The sequence below is a fragment of the Coregonus lavaretus genome, assembly GCF_964263955.1.
Source record: "Coregonus lavaretus genome assembly, chromosome: 10".
NCBI classification, from domain to species: Eukaryota; Metazoa; Chordata; class Actinopteri; order Salmoniformes; family Salmonidae; genus Coregonus; species Coregonus lavaretus.
In genome coordinates this window covers 33275183-33289466 of record NC_139997.1, presented here as the reverse complement: position 1 = coordinate 33289466, position 14284 = coordinate 33275183, and the positions used below count along the sequence as shown (strand labels likewise).

The following is a 14284-nucleotide window of genomic DNA, read 5'->3' as shown; positions in this document are numbered from 1 at the left end:
TTCAAGAATGGAATTTTCCATCAACTCTTAGTGTTTCACCCATTTCATGTCTCATGTTGTCTTAGGCAGTATTATTATAATTATAAGAATGTTCATTTTAATAATGTTATGTTCTCCCTGAATCTCCCTCTGTTTCTTGATACAGGCATGGTGAACATGGAGAGCATGCTACAGATGTTTGAAGTTTTGATGTGCATGGGAATGGGAAGCGTGGAGTTCTGCGGGGGTATTTCACAGACCCATCCTTTCCTGGACATTGCCCAGACTGCCAGTTTTAGGTACTGGGGAAAGAGAGAGCAGGGCGATGGGTGTCTTTCATATCAGTGACAGAGGGGTGGAAGAGAAGGAGAGGGGTAATATACTGTATCTGTTACATACAGGTGATGGGGGAGTGTGGATACTGTGGAAAAAGAGAGGTGGGGTTCTGATATATGTTGCACTATCAATGAGTAAATATATATTATTTATTTGTTGCACTATAAGACTCCATGTGGGTGAACTGAGCCTGGGTGGGGTAGGAAGGTTGGGAGGTTACATCCGTATCAAAGGCTCTGGTCAAAGGCTGCGTGGGTACTGAGGAAAGATAGAGCAACTCCATGAGGGTTTATATGAAAACCACACCAAAGAAAATAACACTACACAATATATACCTACTAAACAGTTTGTTCAATCAATTACACAAAGCATACTAATTACAATTGAACATGATAGACTCAGTGTACATAAAAACATGTTTGTTTTTGTGTGTGTGAGTGTTTGACTGCATAGAAGAGATTACTGGGTAGTCTGGTTCATCAGGCTGACCCCTCAAATCAATCAATCACATTTTATTTATCACATGCGCCGAATACAACAGGTGTACACTTGAAATGCTTACTTATGAGCCTTTCCCAACAATGCAGTTAAAAAGTATGAAAATTAGCAAATAAAAAAAGGAAATTGTAAAACAATAAAAATAACAACGAGGCTATATACAAGGAGTACCGGTACCGAGTCAGTGTACTGGTGGTTGAGGTGATTTGAGGAAATATGTACATGTAGGTAGGGATAAATTGCAAATAGTCCGGGTAGCCATTTGATTAATTCAGCAGTCTTATGGCTTGAGGGTAGAAGCTGTTCAGGAGCCTTTTGGTCCCAGACTTGGCTCTCCGGTACCGCTTGCTGTGCAGTAGCAGAGAGAACAGACTATGATTTGGGTGGCTGGAGTCTGACTATTTTTAGGGCCTTCCTCTGACACCGCCTGGTATAGAGGTCCTAGATGGCAGGGAGCTCGTCCCCAGTGATCTACTAGTCTACGCTTGAAGTTACTTAATAACTTAAAGCTATTATGAAGTTAAGTTTTGATACTCATCACTGTATCCTGTATCAAAAGGTTGGCAAAATGCTGGCTGGACTTCGCTAAAGACCTGTAGATCTCTACATTACTCCCTTTTTGTTTACAAGGCCGAACTTCATAATCTTCCGTCTTACCTAACTTTGCTGTTGAATTGAAGACACCTGAGTTGCCTAACCCGTTCACAGGATTGGTTAACTCTTGAGGTTCCTAGGGTCTCCACCGAGCTAGGTAAATTTACTTTTAGTTTTAATGCACTGTATTGTTGGAAAAACATTCTAAATACATTTTATCTTGATGTCTGGTGCCATTCGGTCAATTTAAAGTATTGATTGGGGATTTATTTGTGGAGGAAAGTAACTGTTTTTCTGGGTGATTTGTGATGTTTTATTTGTGCTTACCATGACTGTGTTTTTGTATTTAAATGTGTGTGTGTGATATACACTGCTCAAAAAAATAAAGGGAACACTAAAATAACACATCCTAGATCTGAATGAATGAAATAATCTTATTAAATACTTTTTTCTTTACATAGTTGAATGTGCTGACAACTAAATCACACAAAAATGATCAATGGAAATCAAATTGATCAACCCATGGAGGTCTGGATTTGGAGTCACCCTCAAAATTAAAGTGGAAAACCACACTACAGGCTGATCCAACTTTGATGTAATGTCCTTAAAACAAGTCAAAATGAGGCTCAGTAGTGTGTGTGGCCTCCACGTGCCTGTATGACCTCCCTACAACGCCTGGGCATGCTCCTGATGAGGTGGCGGATGGTCTCCTGAGGGATCTCCTCCCAGACCTGGACTAAAGCATCCGCCAACTCCTGGACAGTCTGTGGTGCAACGTGGCATTGGTGGATGGAGCGAGACATGATGTCCCAGATGTGCTCAATTGGATTCAGGTCTGGGGAACGGGCGGGCCAGTCCATAGCATCAATGCCTTCCTCTTGCAGGAACTGCTGACACACTCCAGCCACATGAGGTCTAGCATTGTCTTGCATTAGGAGGAACCCAGGGCCTACCGCACCAGCATATGGTCTCACAAGGGGTCTGAGGATCTCATCTCGGTACCTAATGGCAGTCAGGCTACCTCTGGCGAGCACATGGAGGGCTGTGCGGCCCTCCAAATAAATGCCACCCCACACCATGACTGACCCACCGCCAAACCGGTCATGCTGGAGGATGTTGCGGGCAGCAGAACGTTCTCCACGGCGTCTCCAGACTCTGTCACGTCTGTCACATGTGCTCAGTGTGAACCTGCTTTCATCTGTGAAGAGCACAGGGCGCCAGTGGCGAATTTGCCAATCTTGGTGTTCTCTGGCAAATGCCAAACGTCCTGCACGGTGTTGGGCTGTAAGCACAACCCCCACCTGTGGACGTCGGGCCCTCATACCACCCTCATGGAGTCTGTTTCTGACCGTTTGAGCAGACACATGCACATTTGTGGCCTGCTGGAGGTCATTTTGCAGGGCTCTGGCAGTGCTCCTCCTGCTCCTCCTTGCACAAAGGCGGAGGTAGCAGTCCTGCTGCTGGGTTGTTGCCCTCCTACGGCCTCCTCCACGTCTCCTGATGTACTGGCCTGTCTCCTGGTAGCGCCTCCATGTTCTGGACACTACGCTGACAGACACAGCAAACCTTCTTGCCACAGCTCGCATTGATGTGCCATCCTGGATGAGCTGCACTACCTGAGCCACTTGTGTGGGTTGTAGACTCCGTCTCATGCTACCACTAGAGTGAAAGCACCGCCAGCATTCAAAAGTGACCAAAACATCAGCCAGGAAGCATAGGAACTGAGAAGTGGTCTGTGGTCACCACCTGCAATACCAGTCCTTTATTGGGGGTGTCTTGCTAATTGCCTATAATTTCCACCTGTTGTCTATTCCATTTGCACAACAGCATGTGAAATGTATTGTCAATCAGTGTTGCTTCCTAAGTGGACAGTTTGATTTCACAGAAGTGTGATTGACTTGGAGTTACATTGTGTTGTTTAAGTGTTCCCTTTATTTTTTTGAGCAGTGTATATATATACAGTGAGGGAAAAAGTATTTGATCCCCTGCTGATTTTGTACGTTTGCCCACTGACAAAGAAATGATCAGTCTATAATTTTAATGGTAGGTTTATTTGAACAGTGAGAGATAGAATAACAACAAAAAAATCCAGAAAAACGCATGTCAAAAATGTTATAAATTGATTTGCATTTTTAATGAGGGAAATAAGTATTTGACCCCCTCTCAATCAGAAGGATTTCTGGCTCCCAGGTGTCTTTTATACAGGTAACGAGCTGAGATTAGGAGCACACTCTTAAAGGGAGTGCTCCTAATCTCACCTTGTTACCTGTATAAAAGACACCTGTCCACAGAAGCAATCAATCAATCAGATTCCAAACTCTCCACCATGGCCAAGACCAAAGAGCTCTCCAAGGATGTCAGGGACAAGATTGTAGACCTACACAAGGCTGGGATGGGCTACAAGACCATCGCCAAGCAGCTTGGTGAGAAGGTGACAACAGTTGGTGCGATTATTCGCAAATGGAAGAAACACAAAAGAACTGTCAATCTCCCTCGGCCTGGGGCTCCATGCAAGATCTCCCCTCGTGGAGTTGCAATGATCATGAGAACGGTGATGAATCAGCCCAGAACTACACGGGAGGACCTTGTCAATGATCTCGAGGCAGCTGGGACCATAGTCACCAAGAAAACAATTGGTAACACACTACGCCGTGAAGGACTGAAATCCTGCAGCACCCGCAAGGTCCCCCTGCTCAAGAAAGCAGGGCCATCTGAAGTTTGCTAATGAACATCTGAATGATTCAGAGGAGAACTGGGTGAAAGTGTTGTGGTCAGATGAGACCAAAATCAAGCTCTTTGGCATCAACTCAATTCACCGTGTTTGGAGGAGGAGGAATGCTGCCTATGACCTTAAGAACACCATCCCCACCATCAAACATGGAGGTGGAAACATTATGCTTTGGGGGTGTTTTTCTGCTAAGGGGACAGGACAACTTCACTGCATCAAAGGGACGATGGACGGGGCCATGTACCGTCAAATCTTGGGTGAGAACCACCTTCCCTCAGCCAGGGCATTCAAAATGGGTTGTGGATGGGTTTTCCAGCATGACAATGACCCAAAACACATGGCCAAGGCAACAAAGGAGTGGCTCAAGAAGAAGCACATTAAGGTCCTGGAGTGGCCTAGCCAGTCTCCAGACCTTAATCCCATAAAAAATCTGTGGAGGGAGCTGAAGGTCCAAGTTGCCAAACGTCAGCCTCGAAACCTTTAATGACTTGGAGAAGATCTGCAAAGAGGAGTGGAACAAAATCCCTCCTGAGATGTGTGCAAACCTGGTGGCTAACTACAAGAAACATCTGACCTCTGTGATTGCCAAACCTACCATTAAAATTATAGACTGATCATGTCTTTGTCAGTGGGCAAACGTACAAAATCAGCAGGGGATCAAATACTTTTTCCCCTCACTGTATATATAGCTCTGGAAAAAATTTAAAAGAGACCACTGCAAAATTATCAGTTTCTCTGGTTTTACTATTTATAGTAAAACATTTACACATTTTTGTTTTATTCTATAAACTACTGACAACATTTCTCCCAAATTCCAAATAAAAATATTGTCATTTAGAGGATTTATTTGCAGAAAATGACAACTGGTCAAAATAACAAAAAAGATAGTGTTGTCAGACCTCGAATAATGCAAAGAAAATAAGTTCATGTTCATTTTTAAACAACACAATACTAATGTTTTAACTTAGGAAGAGTTCAGAAATCAATATTTGGTGGAATAACTCTGATTTTCAATCACAGCTTTCATGCGTCTTGGCATGCTCTCCACCAGTCTTTCACATTGATGTTGGGTGACTTTATGCCACTCCTGGTGCAGAAATTCAAGCAGCTCGGCTTTGTTTGATGGCTTGTGACCATCCATCTTCCTCTTGATCACATTCCAGAAGTTTTCAATGGGGTTCAGGTCTGGAGATTGGGCTGGCCATGACAGGGTCTTGATCTGGTGGTCTTCCATCCACACCTTGATTGACCTGGCTGTGTGGCATGGCGCAGTGTCCTGCTGGAAAAACCAATCCTCAGAGTTGGGGAACAATGTCAGAGCAAAAGGAAGCAAGTGTTCTTCCAGGACAACCTTGTACATGGCTTGATTCATGTGTCCTTCACAAAGACAAATCTGCCCCATTGCCTTGCTGAAGCACCCCCAGATCATCACCGATCCTCCACCAAATTTCACAGTGGGTGCGAGACACTGTGGCTTGTAGGCCTCTCCAGGTCTCTATCTAACCATTAGACGACCAGGTGTTGGGCAAAGCTGAAAGTTGGACTCATCAGAGAAGACCGTACTCCAGTCCTCTACGGTCCAATCCTTATGGTCTTTTGCAAACCTCAGCCTGGCTCTTCTTTGCTTCTCATTGATGAAGGGCTTTTTTCTAGCTTTGCACGGCTTCAGCCCTGCCCCTAGGAGCCTGTTTCGAACCGTCCTCGCCGTGCACTTCACCCCAGCTGCCGTTTGCCATTCTTTTTGTAGGTCACTTAATGTCATCCTACGGTTGTTGAGTGACATTCGAATGAGTTGGCGGTCATCCCGGTCAGTAGAGTCGTTTTCACCCTCTGCCGGTCTGTGGCTTTGTTGTCCCCAATGTCTGCTGCTTGTTCTTATGAACCGCCGTCATTGACATTTTAAGGATGGAAGCAACCTGACGCTCACTGTATCCCTCTGCCAGTAAAGCCAGAATTGAACCCTTCTTTTCCTCACTCAAAACATTCCTTTTCAACTCTTTCGGCATGGTCAATAGTTATTTTTTTATTAATATTACTTTTGAGGTACTATTAACACTGTTTTTGCCATCCAGCTGGTCCTATTGCAAGAGGATAGTGATGACCACAGCAGTGGTTTTTATACTTTTCCTCGTTAAATAAGATTTGGTTCAGGTGATCACCTAATCAGTACCTAATTCAGTAGAATGAGGTGTGCTGTGTTGGAATTCAACAGACACTGGAATGGAATGGCTGTCATACATGTAGAGATGCTGATTTAAGAAACATTTGCAGTGGTCACTTAATTTTTTCCAGAGCTGTATATATACACACACTACCGGTCAAAAGTTTTAGAACACCTACTCACTCAAGGGTTTTTCTTTACTTTTACTATTTTCTACATTGTAGAATAATAGTGAAGACATCAAAACTATGAAATAACACATATGGAATCCTGTAGTAACCCCAAAAAAGTGTTAAACTAATCCAAATATATTTCAGATTTGAGATTCTTCAAACAGCCACCCTTTGCCTTGATGACAGCTTATTCTCTACTGAACATGAGTGGGATATGAGGGATTGTAAAGGACTGTAACTCTGCATCCAGTGTCTCTATGGAGAATGGAGATTATACACAGTCAAATGCAAAGTCAATTTAGTTAATCGCACATTACACACTACCTGTCCCTCTCTAGAAAAACAGGAAAATATGTCATTATACTGTTGTATATACAGAGCCATACCATGTAATGCAGGGCAGCAGTGTTGTGCCAGCCTATGTGTGGTGTCACTGCCAGCGTCAATCTCACCCATACGCAGTATGCCCACCTATTTCTCTACAGATATAGAGTACACTCACTAATTACCATTGAGAATAATTGAACAATCTTAATTCCTTTAATCTCTCATTATTAGGTGGAGGGAAGGACCAGCTATAGCTAGCTACACCATATAGACAATTGCTGATAATTAATTCATACTCACTTGATGGCAGAGGGAGGGTGATGCTCAAAACTTGGTATGTTAAGCCGCATTAGCAGGTGCGGGATAGTCTTGAGAGATTCTTGGACAGTGTACACCAGTGTTTCCCAAACTCGGACCTCGGGACCCCGTATTGTTTTTTGCCCTAGCACTACACAGCTGATTCAAATAATTAAAGCTTGATTAGTTGATTACTACTAAGCTACAGTATATGGAATTGTTTGAAAGTCATAACAAAGATAATTTAGCTATTTGATTTAGAATTTTAAAACCCATTGAAGTGTCAAATCTTTTTATTTGGCCTTACTGCTATTAGCCCAACATATTTCCCTTAGATTTTTGGGGGGACTTTGTTCTGAAGTTTCTCTCCTATACCTGAGAGATAAAGGTCAGAAAACTATATATATTTTAATGTATTAGACCCCTTATTTTTGGCACTACTAAAACAGGACAGGAGATATGCTTGTTCAAAGTTTTCAGTTGATTATATTGCCAACATTATGGTCAACTGTATCTGAATGGAATTACAGTGCCTATAGTCTACACACCCTTTTGTGAATTGGCGGGGCTTAAAGATCCTTGTGGGAAATTTGCTTCTCCTGAAGAGATGCATATATAGTGCATTTGGAAACTATTCCGACCCCTTGACTTTTTCCACATTTTGTTACAGCCTTATTCTAAAATGGATTAAATAAAATACTCATCTACACACAATACCCCATAATGACAAAGCGAAAATAGTTTTTTTTACATAAGTATTAAGACCCTTTGCTATGAGACTCAGAATTGAGCTCAGGTGCATCCAGTTTCCATTGATCATCCATGAGATGTTTCTACAACTTGATTGGAGTCCACCTGTGGTAAATTCAATTGATTGGACATGATTTGGAAAGGCACACACCTGTCTATATAAGGTCCCACAGTTGACAATGTATTTAACAGTTTCCCCCCCCCCTCAATCTACACACAATACCCCATAATGACAAAGCAAAAACAGGTTATTAGAAATGTTTGCACATTTATTAAAAATAAAAAACGGAAATATGACATTTATATAAGTATTCAGACCCTTTACTCAGTACTTTGTTGAAGCACCTTTGGCAGTGATTACAGCCTCGAGTCTTCTTGGGTATGACGCTACAAGCTTGGCACACCTGTATTTGGGGAGTTTCTCCAATTCTTCTCTGCAGATCCTCAAGCTCTGTCAGGTTGGATGTGGAGCGTCGCTGCACAGCTATTTTCTGGTCTCTCCAGAGATGTCGATTGTGTTCAGGTCCGGGCTCTGGCTGGGCCACTCAGGGACATGCAAAGACTTGTCCCGAAGCCACTCCTGCGTTGTCGAGGGCTGTGTGCTTAGGGTCATTGTCCTGTTGGAAGGTGAACCTTCCCAGTCTGAGGTCCTGAGCAGGTTTTCATCAAGGATGGCTCTGTACTTTGCTCTGTTCAGCTTTCCCTCGATTCTGACTAGTCTCCCAGTCCCTGCCGCTGAAAAACATCCCCACAGCATGATGCTGCCACCACCATGCTTCACCCTAGGGATGGTGCCAGGTTACCTCCAGACATGACACTTGGCATTCAGGCCAAAGAGTTCAACCTTGGTTTCATCAGACCAGAGAATCTTGTTTATCATGGTCTGAGAGTCTTTAGGTGCCTTTTGGCAAACTCCAAGCGGGCTGTCATGTGCCTTTTACTGAGGAGTGGTTCCGTCTACCATAAAGGCCTGATTGGTAGAGTGCTGCAGAGATAGGAGAATCTTCCAGAAGGACAACGATCTCCACAGAGGAACTCTAGAGCTCTGTCAGTGTGACCATCGAGTTCTTGGTCACCTCCCTGACCAAGGCCCTTCTCCCCCGATTGCTCAGTTTGACCGGGCGGCCAGCTCTAGGAAGAGTCTTGGTGGTTCCAAACTTCTTCCATTTAAGAATGATGGAGGCCACTGTGTTCTTGGGGACCTTCCTTGCTGCAGAAATGTTTTGCTACCCTTCCCCAGATCTGTGCCTCGGCGCTCTATGGACAATTCCTTCGACCTCATGGTTTGGTTTTTGATTTGACATGCATTGTCAACTGTGGGACCTTATATAGACAGGCGTGTGCCTTTCCAAATCATGTCCAATCAATAGGATTTACCACAGGTGGACTCCAATCAAGTTGTAGAAACATCTCATGGCTGATCAATGGAAACTGGATGCACCTGAGCTCAATTTCGAGTCTCATAGCAAATGGTCTTAATACTTATGTAAGTAAGATATTTATGTTAGTTTTAAAAATAAAAAACCTGTTTTCGCTTTGTCATTATGGGGTATAAAAAAAAAAAAATGTATTCACTAACTGTAAGTCGCTCTGGATAAGAGCGTCTGCTAAATGACTAAAATGTAAATGTAAATGTATTGTGTGTAGATTGATGAGGATTTTATTTAATCCATTTTTGAATAAGGTTGTAACGTAACAGAATGTGGAAAAAGTCAAGGGGTCTGAATACTTTCCGAAGGCACTGTATGTACAAAATGTAATGACTGTAGCTCAAAAGGGACAGGAGATATCCTTGTTCAAAGTTTGGTGGGGGGAAAAAAGTATAATTTGCTGAAAATGTAATGGGCCGAGCTTATCGGTCATTATGGGAACTTGTTGCTCATGAGGAGATGTACAACATGTCATGACTAGCTCAGACGGAGACAGATCCATAGTCCCCTTCAATGAAATTGAGTACATACTAATGGGAAACATGTCTATCATCCGTGAGCTCCGACTTCTCCCACATGCTGACCTCTGACTTCACCTACTAAGGAAATTACCTCGATAACAGCATTTTCGGCATTTAAATGTAACAAAAAAAACAATACAAAAAAGCAATGTATAAAAATGGGTTTCAAGCATTAATTTGTTTACAAGCATAATAGCTGTACTTTAAGTTTATGGTTGACACAGCTTGTTGGCCATTAGCCTATCAGCGTTTCTCAACGAGGTCAAAGCACGTGAATGCATCCAACTGGTATTTACGACTTCACAACTTGTAATTACCATCTTCACACTTGGTTATGAACGCAGCAATACACAGTTGATCTTGGTCAATAAAGTAGCATGTAGGTGATTCTAAAGTTGGATTACCATTAGGGCATTTTAATCAGGCTATAAAATGTTTATAAAAGTTATATCAAATGTTGTTGTCTCCCTCTCCGATTTGGGTGTAGCAGCCAGACAGTATTTTAGGAATTCTATTATGGTTCAAACATTCAAAAGTACAGACGTATGCCTTCTTCTCAGATGAACCCGCCCAAACCCTCCTCCAAATTGTCCCATGACCTAATCTCGAGACATTCGATTGGCTAAATTGAGTTTTCCCGACAACATCTCGACCAATCCGGACCAATCTCATTTTCCGTAATACAGCGCCAAAATTGAATCTGGGTTTGTTTTGCGAGAAACGTTTTAGCTTTTGGCTGTGCCAGTCGGTTTTTCTCTTTGTCTACAATACATTTAATTAGAAGGTAAGTGCGATTTGAAATTGTTTATCTACTTTGCTTGTTAAATTGACATCCTTATTGATACATTTTCCAGCAACCTCTGTTTCCAGCTAGCTAACGTCTGTAAATGTAGCCCGTTTAATCTGCGTTTTGCAAGACAACGTGGTCGAAAAATGTTAACTATCTAACATAATAATAATAATATAAAATATTATTATTACTAGTAGCTAAGCTGCTAGTTGGGTAGGTAACTAGCCATATCTATGACTAAACAGATAAGACGTTTTACTAGCTAGCTATACAAACTGAATTCCTTGTAAAACATGAATTTTTCTGGGCTTTTTCACTATTTATTCAAGCTCTGTTACTGAACATCTATATTTGTAAATGTTTAGGGGGTCTGCCATTTGTGACAACAAAGAAAATGGATACAGTTACAAGAAAGAACACCAACTTGAAAAAGGTAATGTAGCGATATTTCTTTCTGTTAATACAGAAAAGTAGTAGGCCTATCTATCTATTATGTCTGATTTCTCTCGGTCTTGTTTCTTTGTCCTGTCTGCTATTATTAGGGTAACAAAGAGAATGCCAGACCAGCAAGTGGACCCACTAAGTCCTTTATTACCAGAGCTGCTCCTACTAAAACAGTGGCCTCTCCATCTGCCCCTCTGTATTCCAAAAGCAATAAAAAGGAGGACTTAGGAAAGGGAGAAGATGCTCTGAAGAAGGTCATGACTGCAACCGCTGGCGATATGAAGAGACGCAACACTTTAAGCCAAACCTTCCTCACCAAACAGGCTGTCAGAGAGAGGAAACTGGTTGCAGAGCCCTCAAAGCCAGCTACTGTCCCAGCTAAACCTGTCCCTGGCACCTACAAAGGCAAGATTGTCCAATCCAAAATAAGCTCCTTCAGGAAGCCTAGTGGCCTGGAGGGAGGGGTAGAAAGAAAAGCAGCTACCAAGACCGTGGCACCCAAAGCTGACAGCCAAAAGCCTGGGAATTTGACAAAGGTCAGGCCCAAAGCTGTTGCTGACTTGCCTCAGCGCGCCTCGTTCAAGCCCCCTCAATCATGTCAACCCTCAAGATCCAAGTCTGTGTCCGATGGGCCTCCTGTAGTCTCCAAGTGCCCAGTCCCAGCCACACGCTGTCCAACAGGCTCTCGCTCTGCAGTCCCTCCTGCCAGAGTGGTTCTGTTTACCACAGCTCTCCAAAGGTCCAGTAGGTCTGCCATGACATCAAAGGGGAAAGAGCAGCCACAGAGAACCAAGCCTAAGATGACAACTGACAAGAACGTTCGCAAGCCTCCGGTTGCCAGCACGCTAAGCCAGTACAGGGCTAACACAGAGACTGCTGAAGAGAAAAGGTTACATTTTTTTGTTTAACGTTCTTAAATGGTCCAATAACTGTTATTGTTGGTAATTTGGTCAACTGCTCAAAATAGTTTAACTGATGTTTTTAATCTTTGATTCCCAGAGCAAAGCTGGCAGAGTGGCTGGCATCCAAGGGAAAGACTCTGAAAAGGCCTCCCATATCAGCAGTGGCACTCCCAAAGTATAAACCAGTTGTGCAGCCTGAGCCTGAAGTCCACCCAGAATCCACAGCCTTCTCTCAACAAAATACCAATGTTGAGCCTCAGCCCTCTGACCAGAAGTCACAACAACCTGGTCCTGAGCCTGAACCGACTGTTCGGCCTAAAAATGACCAGGTGGTCCCTGAGCTGGAGGCAGCCTGTGCCTCAACTCCACTGATAATGAACATGACACTTGACCTGCTTGACAACTCTGATACAGATTTTCTCCCTGTTGATCCAGAGGTTCGAATGAATGATGTAAGAAACCTTCTGTGTTTAGTAATTTATTTATTTTATACTGTAGTTGTATTCATCAAAACTCTTAAATATAACCTAACCACCTCTGTCCTATGTCTTATCACAGGTTGTGGTCAACCTTTGTGATGCTTTGGAGGCATTGGAGACACCCTCAGCATGTGTGGATGGTAAGTTTTGCGGTCAATACATTTACATTCACAGCAAACAGTCAAATTTACTTGCTCACTTGGCATCGTCTGATTTCAAATTATGCAACATGAAGGTTCAAATCATGTAAGAGATTAACATTTTATCATACACAAAAAGAATGTATGCACGCATGACTGTAAGTCGCTTTGGATAAAAGCGTCTGCTAAATGGCATATTATATTATTATTATCATGTAAACTTTAGTAATGTGTTATATTCATTGGTGTGTTTTTCTTTTAGAGCCACATGAGAAAAATAAGGAATCTGAAGAGGAGAAAATGGTGGAGAGCGAGCCAAATTATGAATTTCAAGAGAGGAATGAGTTTGCTGACAATTATTTTGACAGATCGGAGGATGTTGAAGTGAAAAGTGAAGTAGGAGAGGGAGCTTCAGAGCAGAAAGTAAGGAAGGGTTATGTTGAGAAAGTTGATAGTGATGATGACGAATGCTTGATGGAGACTACACCAGAGGCAGAGGAAGCCTCCATGGTGAAATACAATCTGAAGACAACTCCATATCTTCAAAGGTGATATTTCTTATCTTAAAACATACCTATTTTGACATCACTTCCATACAATTATTGCAAATTCTGGAGGTCATGGAGAACATCACTACTTCACGTCTCTATATTGAAATGGATATTATACTGAACATGGCTGTCAACTAACCACACAATTATGTCCATCTCTTTCCCCTTCTAGTGTCAAGAGAACAATCAACAGTGAGGCATGTGCAAGTGGTTCCAGGCGAAAAAACACCATCAAGGATCTGAAGTTCCTGACACCAGTCCGTCGTTCCTGTCGCATCCAGCGCAAGTCATCCCACCTGCCTGGGATGCTGACAGACCACGACACCTGTGTGTCCTCGCTGGCTGAGCTGGTGAATCTGGATGACAATGCCAACGCCTACATCTACAGGAAGAACCCTGCTCTCCTGGAGGACCTGCCTGACCATCCCAAAGACCTGGAGAGGATCTGAGTCTTTGGATGAGTGGGACGAAGAGGCCTGAAAAGGAAGAGAAAGAAAATGGAACTGATGGGTTTTTAAATAATGAAAACAGATTATTTGCTGTCTTACCTTCCATAATGGTTGTTAATCCAAATTGTGATAATATGGGCTATGCGTGGCAAGATTTACTAATCCACAAAGACTGGGTGCCTCAATTATGCATGCCTTTTGTTTTCTGTTTGTCTTATTTCCCTTTTGAGTTGTTACTTCTCATAAGGAAGAGGCATTTGCCATATCTTGACCTGCTACACCTTCTCTTTTATTTATTGTATATATTCTCTCTGCTGTCTTACTGTGTTAAGTTTTATGTACTGTTTATTATTTTAATGCAGAGTTGATAATTTAATCTACCACTAGGTTTTACCATAAATAAATTACGTACAGCACACCTTTTTATCACCCCCAATCATGTTGTAGGAAATAAGGAAATGTATGTTGCACAGCCAGGAAAAGTTACAATATTCAATACAATTCTACGAAAATGGTTCTCTGGTGGAATTATTGCTTTTGAAATGGGAAATCATACAATAACATACCTTAACAAATACATGTCTTCATTGACTATTCACCATCCAACTGGCCTCTTGATAGACCGTAATGCTAGTCAAATAGGTATATGGTAAATTAGAAAATACTGTCGCCCTATACCTGGCTAACGAGTTTCGAGGGCCAAACATGAACAATGCCAAAAGTCCTTTGAAATGT

At 42.5% G+C, this 14284-nt stretch overlaps 1 protein-coding gene across 3 annotated transcripts; it reads left to right on the top strand.

Annotated features, from left to right (window-relative positions):
- Positions 1–216: 216 nt before the first annotated feature.
- On the top strand, positions 217–14063 carry LOC311136036 (cytoskeleton-associated protein 2-like). 3 transcript variants are annotated; one of them, XM_084170100.1, is made up of 7 exons: positions 217–278; positions 10950–11017; positions 11127–11917; positions 12028–12382; positions 12489–12549; positions 12812–13097; positions 13273–14063. In XM_084170100.1, the coding sequence occupies exons 2-7, from the start codon at positions 10979–10981 to the stop codon at positions 13547–13549; spliced, it is 1809 nt and encodes a 602-aa protein (XP_084026226.1). In that variant the 5' UTR covers positions 217–278; positions 10950–10978; the 3' UTR covers positions 13550–14063. The 3 variants fall into 3 exon arrangements, with proteins under 3 accessions (XP_084026226.1, XP_084026225.1, XP_084026227.1); XM_084170099.1 differs by lacking the exon at positions 217–278 and adding an exon at positions 10500–10578; XM_084170101.1 differs by lacking the exon at positions 217–278 and adding an exon at positions 10510–10578 and having other exon boundaries at positions 11237–11917.
- Positions 14064–14284: the final 221 nt, after the last annotated feature.